Raw genomic sequence first — 14,919 nt, forward strand, 5'->3', positions numbered from 1 at the left:
CAGTAGAGGACAATTCTGGGGTTGCGGCGCTCATCTCACTTTACTGGCCAAGGGAGCTGGCGTACAGCTTCCGGGTCATGTGGCTAGCATGACTAAGCCGCTTCTGGCAAACCAGAGCAGCACACGGAAACGCCGTTTACCTTCCCGCCGAAGCGGTACCTATTTCTCTACTTGCACTTTGACGTGCTTTTGAACTGATAGGTTGGCAGGAGCTGGGAGAGCAACGGGAGCTCACCCCGTCGCGGGGATTCGAACCGCCGACCTTCTGATTGGCAAGCCCTAGGCTCTGCTGTTTAGACCACAGTGCCACCTGCGTGACACCCATAGCACTCCCTAAAAAATCCAAATGGGCCTACAGTTCTAAAACGGTTGACAACCCTTATACTAAACCAGGGGTCTGCAACCCGCGGCTCCAGAGCCGCATGTGGCTCTTTTACACGTTTGCCGCGGCTCCGGGGCGGATACTAGCGAGGGGAGGAGGCGCATTGTGCGCCCCGACACTCCCCACTGTGGCGGGCACTGTACTGGCTGTGACGTCGCATGGGGGCGGTGCGTGCATTAGTCACGCACCGTCCCGCTCGCCCGCCCACTACATTGTAAGGGGCATGTACACTGGTCACTGTTTTGAAGGGGAGTGAAGAACACACACACACAAAAAGGTAACTTGTTAATTTAACGTTTATTTCTATGAGGAGGAGTAATTCTGAGGGGTCAAACAAAGAAATAATAAAAAAGTGACAAAAAAGTTATTTTTATAATGACGAGTTTTGTGGCTCCCAGTTTTTTTTTCTTCGGAAACGGGTCCAAGTGGCTCTTTTTGTCTTAAAGGTTTCAGACCCCTGTACTAAACCATGGTTTAGAGTTTCGTGTGAACCAACCCCTTATAATCTAGTAACATAGTAAAATACCACTGCAAGTTTGAAGCAAACCAGCAGAACCACTTAGTAGCATTTTAAAACACATTATGTTGTAGACTTACATAGCATAGCATGTTTAGCAGCAGATAAAAAAGTGTGTCATTAAACCATCTGAGCTTTTTTTTTTTATTATTTGCAAGCCTGAAAAAAATTATGCCATTAAAGCATCCAGGGGGAAACTGTTCAATCCTGTCCATGACAGTTTCATTTAATCTAAAACACATCTATCAATTTCATTATAGCAATTTGCCATATCAGTACCAAAGAAATGAATATGAAATAATTGTGTATCTCACAACTTATAGATGCACAAAACCAGTCTGTAGCCCCCCACTGATCAAGTGCTAAAACTATTTTACAACTAATTTTCAAATTTATGCACATATAAATTTCCTCTTCCTTAAAACTGCAAACTTGTGGAGTGCCTCCCAACAGTCTTTGTTTTTAGTACATTGCAGTAGCAAGAAAATTCACATTTTATCAAAGAAGAGGCGCAAGGGTGCTTAACCCATTTGCAAACCAAAATTTCCCCTGATCTCTTCACACAAGGGACCTTTCATGTACCATCCCCACCAATGGAAGAAAAACTGTCTGAAAGTGTTTTTGATCAGGAAAGCAGCCCATAACTGGAAAGGCTAAGCACCCCTACCTTGTGTCACTGCTCCAATTAAATTCAGAGCTTTCCAAGGCTATGGTAAGGCAAAGCAAAAATAATCAGGAGAACAGTATATACGTGTCACTTATATTTTGCCCTGGACTCTGGTTTAGGAAAAAAACAACAATGAACAAACCCAAACCCTTCCAAAAATTCCAATATTATTTTAAAGATTAAGCGTTCAGGTAGTTGAATTTAGTTCCCCTTGAAAACAACAGAACTCAAGTTAAACTGCCTTAGCTTGGATCCAATCCAATGAAATAATTACCAGTGTTTTCCATACAGCCAGTTTCCTCCCCAGGTGAGCAGGCAGGCCCCAGCAGTGGTCTTCTTCCAGTGATTTCTGAGTGTGTGAAACATTTTGATAACCTTGGCCATGTTTATGTTTTACTCTGCAGCAGACCTTACAGGGGACTTCGATGCAAAGAAACAGCATGGAAGAGCATCTGTGTGGTAAACTGTAAATAAAAGATGAATATCACCTGAGACAAGGAAATGGTTGCAACGTTTACTAAACACTAAACATCTATTTCTTTCTTGTTAATAAAATAATGGCAGGAAATATTAAAGGATGAGAAAAATGCCTCCCTGAGTTTAACTTGATGCTACTTCTACACTTTGGAACTGCCAATTACATGTCAGATAAGTGCCGTCTCTATTGTCTCCAATACTGAAAACCTGACTTTTTTCAACAAGCCTTTTAACTGTGGATCTTTGTCCCAGTTTATATCTGTACTGGATTTGAATTTTTAAAAAAATAGTTAAAAAATATGGAATCCTCTCTCTCTCTCTCTCTCTCTGTGTGTGTGTGTGTGTGTGTGTGTTCCTCAAACACTGAGGCTCCATTTAGCTATCAAGTTTAGTGTTAAGAAACATGCTTCTCCACAATAGAGATTGCCACCTTTCATTTTCAAAGATTCTAGCAGTTCAGGCTAAACGACTCGGAAATATACATATACACATACATAAAAGAACCTTTTGGCACCATATCTAAATTTGTCTGAGCCTGTGCCAAGTGGCTTTCCCTTGAAACAGGAAACATTTTGTTTGTTTGTTTCAAATCAGTATCAACAAGAGAGGGCATGTGAACAGAATGTTCCTCCCTTGGAGGCTACTGGTTTTCTTTAAAACACACACACATTATGGAAAGTTAAATTATTGACACTCACCCCCCCCCCCCAAATATTTATGTATTATTATTATTATTATTATGTTTAGAGACATCACATTTCCCCTAGCTTTCTGACATGCAACGTATTTTACGGTTGGGCCCCTGTGGCAACTAGCAATGAGGCTGAAATTATTGTCAGGCAGCAATTCCATCTGCAGATTTTCTGCCCTGCATTTTTTGAACCTCTGATCATTGCACCCTAGGAACAAGGAAAGCTGCTTTTATACCAACATGATTGACATGGTCTATGCCAGTGGGTGGGCAACCTGTAGCTCTCCATCTGTTGTTGGGATTTTCATCTGCCCTGACCATGGGCGATGCTGCCTGGGGCTGGACTAGATGACCCTCGTGCTTCCCTTCAAACTCCACGATTCCATGACGACACAGATTGCCGTCCACAAAGGCTTGCACCACAATAAACCGGCTCGTCTTTAAGGTTCTGCAGAAATAGTCATGGACACGACAGGTCTGCCCTGCCTATCTGGCAGCGTTGCTGCTGCCAAGATCATTTTTTGTTTTGTTTGTGGTTTTCATTTCATTAATTATACTTTCCAAATTTACACATTTCACTAATTTTAACAATCATTTTGACATTTCAGAACTTGACTCCCTCCGCCCCTTTCTGCAGTTCCTTAAATTTGTTTTAAATATCTTCTGCATATCCAAATAAACTTAATTTACTCCTTCATTCATCTTCTTGAAATATAAAACTCGTATAAAACTGCAGATTACAATAATCCTGCCAATGCTTTTATTTGTTTATAATTTTCTGTACATATTCAATAAACCATTTTAACATTCTTTTGTAACAAAATAATGTTAACTTGATTTCTTATTCTTCCGGTAAGTTTCCCCATTTCTGCATATTCCAAAATGCCAAGATCATTTTTTGAAAGAAAAGGGGACACCCAGGGCTGGATTTTATGTTAGCCGCTCTGAGCCCGGACATGGCCAGGGAGGGCGGGATACAAATAAAAAATTATTATTATTATTATTATTATTATTATTATTATTATTATTTAGGTTTGATGAGGCCCATAGCTACTGGAAGTAATGGGGCCCTTTATATGTCCAGCTGTCAACAACAAATTGCCGCTGTTTTTGTGTTGAATATATGCTATATGGTAATCTGTGGACCTAATAGGTATCTAAAGCCATTTGCCACTGTTGCTGTATGTAGGATTTATTTTCTTTTTTATCTCAAATTTTGGAAATGTACATGGTTTTTTCGTTTCCTTTAAATTTTTTGGTCGCCCCCAAGAGACTGGGGCCCTAAGCTGTAACTTTTTTAGCTTATACGTAAATACGGCCCTGCACCCACCCGCCCCAAGCTCTTTGGAGGAAAGGCAGGACACGAGGGAAACGCGGGTCCTTGGCTGACTTTTGAAACGTGCGGCCTCACCTGACGCGTGGAGCCGCCTCTCGCCGCCTGCCGGCTAGCCAGCCTCCGCTCCGCGGCCCCTTCTGGCTCCTCCTCCTCCTTCTCCGCCAGGGCCGAGGCTGCCGCGAGCAAAGAGAAGCAGGAGGCCTCCGTCTCCCTCTCGCAGCCTCTCCCGGGCAGAAGCCTCCCGCTTCCGGGCGCCGCGCGGCTCCTCTCCCGCCGCCTCCCGCGGAAACAGTGAGCCGCCTCGCCTTGGTTCCGCGCGGGCCGCTTTCCCGAGAGAAAAGGCGCCGTCCCGGACGGAGGCGGCGCGGAGAGAGGACTGTTAATAAGCACCGCGCGCGCGCGCGCACACACACACGACGAGAAATGGCCTGGGAACCTCTTTTGCTCCCCACGTCGGGCTCCTGTCACTGGAAGATCTGTGGGTGGTTCGGGGTTGATCGCCGGCTCTCGATGGTTTCATTCATTCATGCGTGTATAGTGCCGGATTTACGTATAAGTCAAGCAAGCTATAGCTTAGGGCCCCGCTCTCTTGGGGGCCCCCAAAAAATTTAAAGGAAATTTAAAGGGGGGGAATGGATGTACATTTTCCAAAAAAAGAAATAAAAAACAAATAAAATAAAATAAAACCTACATACAGCAACAGTGTTTTGTGTTGTGTAGGCTCCTATGATGTAAGTAATGGACCCCGCCTGCTAGCCTGCTTCCTAAAATACTTCTTAATTGTATTTCAGTTCAACAATTACTTTGATAAAAATATATATTTTGTTATGTGCAAATGGCTTTAGATACCTATTAGGTCCATAAATTACCATATAGCATATATTCAACACAAAAACCAGCAACAATTTGTTGTTGACAAAGGACAGCTGGACATATAAAGGGCCCCATTACCTTCAGTAGCTTAGGGTGTCATCAAACCTAAATCCAGCCGTGTGTGTGTGTGTGGAATTTTCTGTTTTACAATTTAAAATATACTTTAACATCCTTAAAATATCAATGACTTCCCTTCTTCTCTCCATTAGTAAAGGTAAAGGGACCCCTGACCATTAGGTCTAGTTGTGGACGACTCTGGGGTTGCAGCGCTCATCTCGCTTTACTGGCCGAGGGAGCCGACGTACAGCTTCTGGATCATGTGGCCAGCATGACTAAGCCGCTTCTGGCGAACCAGAGCAGCGCACGGAAACGCCGTTTGCCTTCCCGCCGGGGTGGTACCTATTTATCTACTTGCACTTTGACGGGCTTTCGAACTGCTAGGTTGGCAGGAGCAGGGACCAAGCAACGGGAGCTCACCCCTTTGCAGGGATTCGAACCACCGACCTGATCGGCAAGCCCTAGGCCCTGTGGTTTAACCCACAGCGCCACCTGCGTCCCCCTCTCTTTCTGTTAACATATCATAAATCCCTGCATATTTTACAAAAACAAAAGCATTCAGTATACCCTTATTGCATCGATCCAAACTTATTCATACTGTTGAATTTATCTCAATGCTGCCAACATTTTCAACACAATTGTTTCCTGTATATTCAATAAACGTTTTCCAATCTTTTCCAATGGTTTCACAAGAGCAGCAGCAACTATTGCAAAAAGGCTTGTCCGTCCTCACCTAGGATGAAGGAGGCTAACCTGTGTGAAAAGGAAGGACAAGGAGATCGGCTCAGTTCTGGTTCCGCAAAACAAAACTCCTAGGTTCAGAGGCAACCTTGTATTCTAGGCCTGTATGTCTTTCACACCTGGTTCTGGCTGGGTACTGTTAAGGTTTTGGGTAAAAAGCAAAATGGATTCCACAAGCCTAAAGGTTTCCTGCCCCTGATCTACACTATCATGTTATTACTATTCTTACTACTGCTGCTAATAAATTTATATGCATATTTCATTACAGTATTTGTGTTCCCATCTTTCCTCAGGGTGGTTTGCAACAAATATTAAAGCAAGAGCCTGCTGGATCAGGCCAGCGGCCCATCTAGTCCTGCATCCTTTGTGTTGTTGTTGTTTAGTCATTTAGTCGTGTCCGACTCTTCGTGACCCCATGGACCAGAGCACGCCAGGCACTCCAGTCTTCCACTGCCTCCTGCAGTTTGGTCAAACTCATGCTGGTAGCCTCAGCTTCAGGATCTGTCCTTCCAGTGAGCACTCAGGGCTGATTTCCTTAAGAATGGATAGGTTTGATCTTCTTGCAGTCCATGGGACTCTCAAGAGTCTTCTCCAGCACCATAATTCAAAAGCAGCAATTCTGCATCCTTTAAAGACCTTTAAAGCCCTTGTGGCCTAGGACCCACGTACCTATGGGACCGCCTCTCCTGGTATGCCCCGTGGAGGACCTTAAGGTCCACAAATAATAACATTTTGGAGGTCCCAGGTCGCAAGGTGGTTAGATTGGTCTCAATTAGGGACCTTAGCAGAAGGCCTCTCCCCACCCCTGCAGGTCCCATCAACTCGTATTCAGAATCATGGCCACCTCTGACCGTGGAGGCAGAGCAAAGCCATCATGGCTAGTAGCCATTGGTAGCCTTCTCCTCCATGTTTTCATCCAATCCTCTTTTAAAACCACCGAAATGGGTGTTGCCTGCTGTGAGAGCCAGTTCTGTAGTTTAGCTACGCACTGCATGAAGGAGGACTTTCTTTTCTGTGCCCTGAATCCGTCAGGGATGAGGGATGCTCAACAAACTCAGGGTGTCGGGGTGGATGGTAAATAGACGGGTCATCTGTGAAACATGACCTTCCAAATAGAATGATCATAGAAGACAGCTCCTCGGCTGGTGCATCTTGGATGACTTCAGTGTCTTAATATTTTTTACAGCAGATAAGACTAGTCCAAACCTACCAGGTGCACTGCATCCATTCAAACTAATGAACAGCTGCAACAGACTTCATTATTGTCTTATTACCCATCCAGGCTTATATGACCCAATGTAGCATTTCTTGTTGAATCCCTTGTGGCAAAACTACTTGGCTTATTTTTAGTTGTTGGGTTTTGGGGGTTGTTGTGTGTGTGTTTTTTTTGCTCTGGACATCTGGTCACCCTGGAGGCAAAACCTACCTGCTGTATCTCTCCATGTTCCAGATACTTCTTCCCAACTTGTTCTGCTGTTTTTGTTTCAGATATTGAGCAGGAGTGATTAGCGAAGCAGCATGGGACCAGGAAACATAAAAAGAGAGTTGTTCAAAGGACCCCTCTGATTTCTGTGCTGCAGTCTTATTTAAAGGCCAAGGGAAATTACCTTGCGTATGTGATTCTTTTGAGAATCTAGTTTGGAAATTGCTGGAAATAAGTATTTTGTTATCAGCTGATGACAAGAGGTTAAATAAGTGGAAGTGGGAGAGTTTCAGTCTTTGGAGCCTACATGGACTCATGCTTCATCGTGGAAATACAATTTAGGATAACCCCCCCCCATTAATTTTTTTACAGACTTACAGAGGAATTATTACTATAAGGGTAACTTTTATTAACAATTGAGAATCTAAATCCTCCTTTATCATGAGCATATATGCTCCTTATGATGTTCTCTGTTTTGTTTTGCTTTAATCATTCCTTTTTCCTGTCTTCTTTTTAAATGTATTTGTATTTTATGATGTATTATAGTCTAGGGGAAATGGTTTTTTATATCACTTGACTATGCTGAATGTATGAAGTGGCCCTTAACTATGTGCTGGGGGTAGGGTCTAAACTGTTTACAGTACTTCATTGAACTTGGCCTTGCACAGCTAAAGAATCTCCTCTTTCGTGTCTCACTTGGCCTATCAACCACTGCAGATTTTTAGTTGCTTAAATCATTACTTTTTAAACCAGTCAATTTCAATTTCAGCAGAGCTGCATACTGTTAAAAAAAAACCAACCAACCCCAATCCTTGATCATTCCCAGGATAATGAAGGCATGTGAGGGATCCCTCCCCCATTCATCTTAAAATGTACATTAATCTTGAATATGTCAGTGAAAATGTTGCAGTAAGACATGCCCAATCTCAAAATGTGTTTTGTTTTGTTTTTCTAAGCAAAGCAGGCAAGCGTTCCTTCAGTCTCTCAGCTCCATCAATTAAACGTGCTTTTTGTCGATTAAAATTTGCTCCTGATTAATCAGCTAAAGCTTAGGTTGACTAATTTGCCAATTAAGCCTCCGAAAACTTGCAGGCTTTGGTGTTAATTATAATGATTTGCTGACTGGTGTGAAAGATGCGTTTCTGTTTGGTCCTAGCAGAAAAAAGCCCCCAAGCTCTTTTGCCTCGTTGAGTCTCTCCTGGTAAAGTGGACCTACCTACCGCTAGATGGCTCTCTAGCTCAGGCTGTCATGGAAGGCATGGCTGCTCCTGGTCTTGCTAAGGATGCTCATTTGGTTGAGCAGAACTACCTTTGCAATGGTGTCAGCTGCTGCACACAGCTGGATTCCAACCACCCAAAAACACACAAGAACTCTTGAAATCTCACTTGGCCTTTCCTGTATACAGCGTCTTCTCTTCTCCTCCAGATATTGTTGATTTGTATGTGTGGCCGTGTTGCATTGCTATTCCCTCCTTCCTCACTGTTGTTGTTGTTTAGTCATTTAGTCGTGTCCGACTCTTCGTCACCCCATGGACCAGAGCACGCCTGGCAGTCCTGTCTTCCACTGCCTCCCGCAGTTTGGTCAAACTCATGCTGGTAGCTTCGAGAACACTGTCCAACCATCTCGTCCTCTGTCATCCCCTTCTCCTTGTGCCCTCCATCTTTCCCAACATCAGGGTCTTTTCCAGGGAGTCTTCTCTTCTCATGAGGTGGCCAAAGTATTGGAGCCTCAGCTTCAGGATCTGTCCTTCCAGTGAGCACTCAGGGCTGATTTCCTTAAGAATGGATAGGTTTGATCTTCTTGCAGTCCATGGGACTCTCAAGAGTCTCCTCCAGCACCATAATTCAAAAGCATCAATTCTTCGGCAATCAGCCTTCTTTATGGTTCAGCTCTCACTTCCATACATCACTACTGGGAAAACCATAGCTTTTCCTATACGGACCTTTGTTGGCAAGGTGATGTATCTGCTTTTTAAGATGCTGTCTAGGTTTGTCATTGCTTTTCTCCCAAGACTTCACAGTAAATAACCAGAAGACCCTGCAACAGTTCCGCTTAATACTAGCCCGTGTTTTGTTAGCCCCAAAATGGAAAAGGAGCGAGGTCCCAGCTAAAGAAGAATGGCAACTTAAGCTGACGGCATACGCGCAGCTTGCAGACTTAACATATATAGAACAAAAGAACAAGAAGAACATATGTTTAGAGAAGATTGGAAAATATGTATTGAATATATGGGGGGAAATTGTGTACAGGGGCTGCCTGGCGAAGGCAAACAGAAGTGGGAATAAGGGGCACCCCTGTTTTGGCCCCCTATTTAGAGTAAAAAATAGTTGCTGTTCTGCCTGTATAAAGTCTTTGCAATATGATGACAAAACAGACACCCATATTCATTTTTTAAGACTGATAAGGCGGCCCATCAAAAGCTTTGCTTGCATCCAGTAACAAAATTCTAAAGGAAAGTGGGGTTTTTTTCTTCCATTATAGATCGTATTTAGAACCCTCCTAATAGTATCTATTCTATTTGGTTTTGGTATTGCCATTCTGTTATTCCCTTGTATGTGTCTCCATGTGTCTTGGATAACTTCACCTTTTCCCCCTGTCATTTAACAGTACACGTAGAATGGGAATTAGTTTGGTTTCATTTATTTCTTATAGAAACTGCCCACAAATCTCTTTCCCTGGAGATTTTCCTAGTTTTAAATTTTTAATTGGTTTATCAATTTCTTCTGTTGTAAAGGGTTGATTTAAATAGTCCATTTGCTCAACATCCAACTGTACTCCTATTTTATCCAGATATGGGTCGATTGCCTCATTATTCAAACTAATAGGTTTGAATAATGAGCATATATGTTTTCAAATGAATTTTAAAATTGATTAGTATTGCCTTACCTTGGTAGATTCCTCCCCTTGGGGTTTTAAAGAACAGTTTGTGCCTTTTTACATTTTTGTTTAATTTTATTGCTAATAATTTGGATTTTTTTACCATCAAATTCATAAAAATATTGATTGACAAGGAGTCTTCTATTTTATTTACGTCTGAAGAATCCAATTTTGATTTTTTCTGATTGGAATTTTATATACCCTGTTACTAGCTGTCCCCTTGTGCCGTAGTTCTTAAAAAAAATATTTCTCCAAATAAAATATTCTCCTGAATCTGTCTGAGATTTGTTTCTCTTCTGCTGCCTTCACTAATAATAGTGGCCCTTAGCATTGCTTTTTAGAGTGCCCATAATGAATGTGGGGAACACAAGCGCCCTTGCTCATTTTCAAAAAAACCTTTTTATTTTTTCTGTCGTTTTTGCTGACATTAGTTTATTTTGTAATAGCAAAGGGCTCAAGCACCAGGACAGGTTTGTAGTTCAGAGTGGTACCAATAGGCACTTACGACTCCAAGTGCTGAGGGTTTTCTGTTGGAACACCAGGAGTGTGAAATCAAAAGGTGGGCAATTCTTGTATAAATTTTGTGTTTCTCTGAGTAATAGGTGACATCCCTTTGAATGGGGTTTAGTGCCCTCCAGGTGTCAATGAGTTTATATTGGAGGATATGGATAGCTCAGCTGGTTAGAGTATGGTGTTGAAGGTTTGATCCCTGTACAGGATAGCTGCACATTCCTGCATTCCAGGGGGTTGGACTAGACAGGCATAGGCAAACTCAGCCCTCCAGATGTTTGGGGACTACAACTCCCATCATCCCTAGCTAACAAGACCAGTGGTCATCATCCCTGACCATTCACAATGCTGCCTGGGCTAACCGAAGTTGTACTTCAAAAACATCTAGAGGGCACCAGCTTCAAATATGCTGTCTAAACAGGGCTAGTATTTTTATGTAATTTTTATGTAATTTTCTATTTTACATTTTTGAATACTCATTTAAACATCAATGACTTCCCTTCTTCTCTCTCCACGGTTCATTTTGCGTATCACAAATCCCTGCATATTTTACATAAACTAAACCATTCAGTATTCCATTATCACATTCATCAAAACTTATTCACACTGTTGAATTTATCATAATGCTGCCAATGTTTTCAAGTGTACACAATTTCCCCCCATATATTCAATACATATTTTCCAATCTTCTCTAAACATATGTTCTTCTTGTTCTTTTGTTCCATATATGTTAAGTCTGCAAGCTGCGCGTATTCCGTCAGCTTAAGTTGCCATTCTTCTTTAGCTGGGACCTCGCTCCTTTTCCATTTTGGGGCTAACAAAACACGGGCTAGTATTGAGTGGAACTGTTGCAGGGTCTTCTGGTTATTTACTGTGAAGTCTTGGGAGAAAAGCAATGACAAACCTAGACAGCATCTTAAAAAGCAGACACATCACCTTGCCAACAAAGGTCCGTATAGTAAAAGCTATGGTTTTCCCAGTAGTGATGTATGGAAGTGAGAGCTGGACCATAAAGAAGGCTGATTGCCGAAGAATTGATGCTTTTGAATTATGGTGCTGGAGGAGACTCTTGAGAGTCCCATGGACTGCAAGAAGATCAAACCTATCCATTCTTAAGGAAATCAGCCCTGAGTGCTCACTGGAAGGACAGATCCTGAAGCTGAGGCTCCAATACTTTGGCCACCTCATGAGAAGAGAAGACTCCCTGGAAAAGACCCTGATGTTGGGAAAGATAGAGGGCACAAGGAGAGGGGGACAACAGAGGACGAGATGGTTGGATAGTGTTCTCGAAGCTACCAGCATGAGTTTGACCAAACTGCGGGAGGCAGTGGTAGACAGGACTGCCAGGCGTGCTCTGGTCCATAGGGTCACGAAGAGTCGGACATGACTAAACAACTAAACAATAACAACTTTCCTACTGGACGGACAACTTCAGGGGTACCTACCAACATAGCTCAGTTGGTAGAGCATGAGACTTAATATCAGGGTCATGGGTTCGAGCCCCACATTGGGCAAAAGATTCCTGCATTGCAGGGGGTTGGACTAGATGACCCTCAGAGGTCCCTGTCAGGAGCTCGTCCTACACTCAAGTAGGACCCTGGTAGAGACACATGCCCGACTGGCATGTTCCCTCCCTTCTGGTTGATTGGGAGCTTCAAAAGCTTTCTTCTGCCTGAACATCACAGCGACCGATGCCAACAGACACCGGCACACTTAGGGATCCACAGAGTCTTCGCAACTTGCGTGACAGACCTCAGCAACTCAGCATGTTGGCTAATCTACTTTATTTACATATAAACACACACGGAGCACTGCAACATGGCTCCCTCTCTCTCTAGCATCAGACAGCAAAGAGAAAAAGAACAAAGGACAATAGTCCCACTTCACAGAACACAGTAACACAAACATCCTGTCTCCATCACTTCCCACTCTGAGGAGTCAAAACATATACCATCATGTGAAAGACAACAATCCTATGACTGCAGTCATGGAGCAGGAATTCTAACAGTCCCTTCCAGCTTTACAGTTCTATGATTCTATGTGTACTATCTCCAGCTGTTGCATAATATTGACATAAGAGGAATCCCTCCTCCTGACTCATACTCTGGCTGCCTAACTGCAAAGAAATGTAGATGTGTGAGGCCTTCCTGGCTCTTGGCTCCTTATGTTGCACTCCAAAGCATGATCTTTGATTACTGGTAACGCAGTCAGCCTTCCTAGCTAGGTGTTATGTACTGAGTTGAATAGGATCCAAACTGCAGCAGTCTGATTGGTCCTAGAACAATAGGATCCAAATTGCAGCAGTCTGATTGGTCCTAGAACAATAGGATTCAGAATGCAGCAGTCTGATTGGTCCTAGAACAATGCAGCAGTATGATTGGTTGGCAGGAACCACCCAATCATGCTCCAGATATAAGTGAATCCACAACCTGATTGGCTTACAGTAGAATTCCAGAATTAGCCAATCATGTGCATCCCATTGTGTAAATAATGTATATAAAGCAGATACTTTGAGGGGACTTTCATTCATTCCTCCTCACCACTATGAGCTGAATAAAGAGCATGAAATCACTTTGCGACTCTGAGTATATTTCACTATGTAACATTACCTTCACCCATTTGGCAATTCATCCACAATTTATAATTCATGTATGCCATTAACATAGCTGTGACTTCACCCCCCTATCGAAATGCATTAATTGGAGCTTCTGCAAAGTACCAACATTTCATTAGCAACTGGTTCGTTGCCCATCAAGATAAAGACGTAGCAATTGATGGACTCATTCAGGTAGACGTTGCAAAATTTACTCACTCCTCTATGAATGTCATGGGTATTATCCCTTCTTGTTCTCTGCTTAGCGGTATAAACTGTGAAGTGTTCAGAACCAAAATCCCCCAAGGTCCAGGAACTGGGAAAGGCTATAGCAAAAGTTGCAGACAAATTTGTCGTGAAAGCAAGGAGTGAAAGATAAGCCCCTACGACAAATGATGGGCAGCAAAGGAATAGCTGGGCTGAGCTAGACCCAGAGGAAAATAAGAGAGGGAATGAATGCAAGGACGAAGAGGGGCAATGCGGGTGTTCACACATTACACTCAACAAGCACACAACCTGTGTACGCAAACAGTTGAGCTGTACACTCGCTCAGTCACACGTGTTAGAGAGAATCTTTTGTGTGCAGAAGGTCCCGGGTTCAAATCCTTCCCATCTCCAGGTAGGTCTGGAAGAGACTCATGTCTGAATTCCTGAGAGCTGCTCCTAATCAGGGCAGACAAAACTGCGCTAGGTGGAATAATGGTTGGAATCAGTACAAAACAGCATCCTATGCTCCTGTTCAACAAACGCACAGGCTGTGTCCATGTGTAGACAACAGCTGAACTGCACAAATAAAGTGTTCACTGTTTCACACAAACCCTTGTACATGCATAGAGACAGCTTGTACCTGTGTTGATTGTAACACGTGGACAAGCCTAGCTGTCATGGGGACCCTCCATGAGTCTACCTCCTCGTTGCAGCATCAATCTGACCTTTGAAGAGTTTTGTAAGTAAACCATATTAAAGCTTACTAAACACATGGTCTGTTTTTGTGATAGAGAAGTGGGGTACTTTTGGGTTCCCTAGAAAGGACACCTTTTAAAGTTTTTACCGTCTATATTTCCACGCTTCTCTTTGCTGCATATTTTGCCGTGTTAAATCTCCGCTGGGGTTCTCTCACCAAAGAGTACTTGCCCCAAACTTGGTTCTTGGCTTCTGTGATTTCTGATGGCAAGCACCCAAAAATGCCAGCCATGATTTGTCCCACCAACTCAGAGGTGAGCTAGCAGCTTGGAAACCAGACCCTTAACTGCCAGCTGTTGTCAACATCAGCACAGTTAGGAAGATGCTGCCATTCATCTTGGTGATAGTCCGGTTTTTAACCAGCACCATCAATGTCTTCTCCTTCCACATTTAGCGATTCCATGGACAGGGGTTGTTATTGTGTCTTAAACAGGAAGCTTTCTCTGGATGGCAATTAACGAGGCGCCTGCCATTGCTTCTCACTGCCTGTGAAACCTTATAAACTGCAACAGCAGTGCTCATTAGGAGGGCAAAAGAACGATAACAAGAAAATAGCAGATTAAATCCATGACAAACCTCCACAGGGGTTTAATCCGGCCCTGAGTTTCCAGGCCTATTTCAGAGCGGGAGCAACAATGGTATCTACCAGAGCGCACCAGGGCAATTGATAGAATCTCCTTGTATTGCCAAGGTAATAATGAGGCTTTCAAGTTTTGCAGTGGCTTGTGAGATATCATTTACACCTTGCATTGTTGAACTATGGAACCTGTTTCTGCAGGAGGGCACTGATAGCTGCCAACTTGGACAGCTT

General features: G+C 43.2%; 1 protein-coding gene across 4 annotated transcripts in view; it reads right to left on the minus strand.

Moving 5' to 3' along the window:
- Positions 1-4,389, minus strand: part of AGK (acylglycerol kinase) — a 44,620-nt gene extending 40,231 nt beyond the window's left edge. The window contains exons 1-2 of one of the 4 annotated variants that reach the window (XM_081024060.1): positions 4,146-4,389; positions 1,841-2,018 (exon numbers count right to left, since the gene is read on the minus strand). In XM_081024060.1, the coding sequence (XP_080880186.1) occupies positions 1,841-2,008 (168 nt within the window). In that variant the 5' untranslated portion in view covers positions 2,009-2,018; positions 4,146-4,389. Of the gene's footprint in view, positions 1-1,840; positions 2,019-2,974; positions 3,001-4,145 lie in introns of those variants that run through there. The other 3 variants (XM_081024061.1, XM_081024059.1, XM_081024062.1) reach the window with 3 other exon arrangements.
- Between the last annotated feature and the right edge of the window lie 10,530 nt (positions 4,390-14,919).

The sequence above is a fragment of the Podarcis pityusensis genome (genome assembly GCF_964106645.2).
Source record: "Podarcis pityusensis genome assembly, chromosome: 10".
Taxonomy (NCBI): Eukaryota; Metazoa; Chordata; class Lepidosauria; order Squamata; family Lacertidae; genus Podarcis; species Podarcis pityusensis.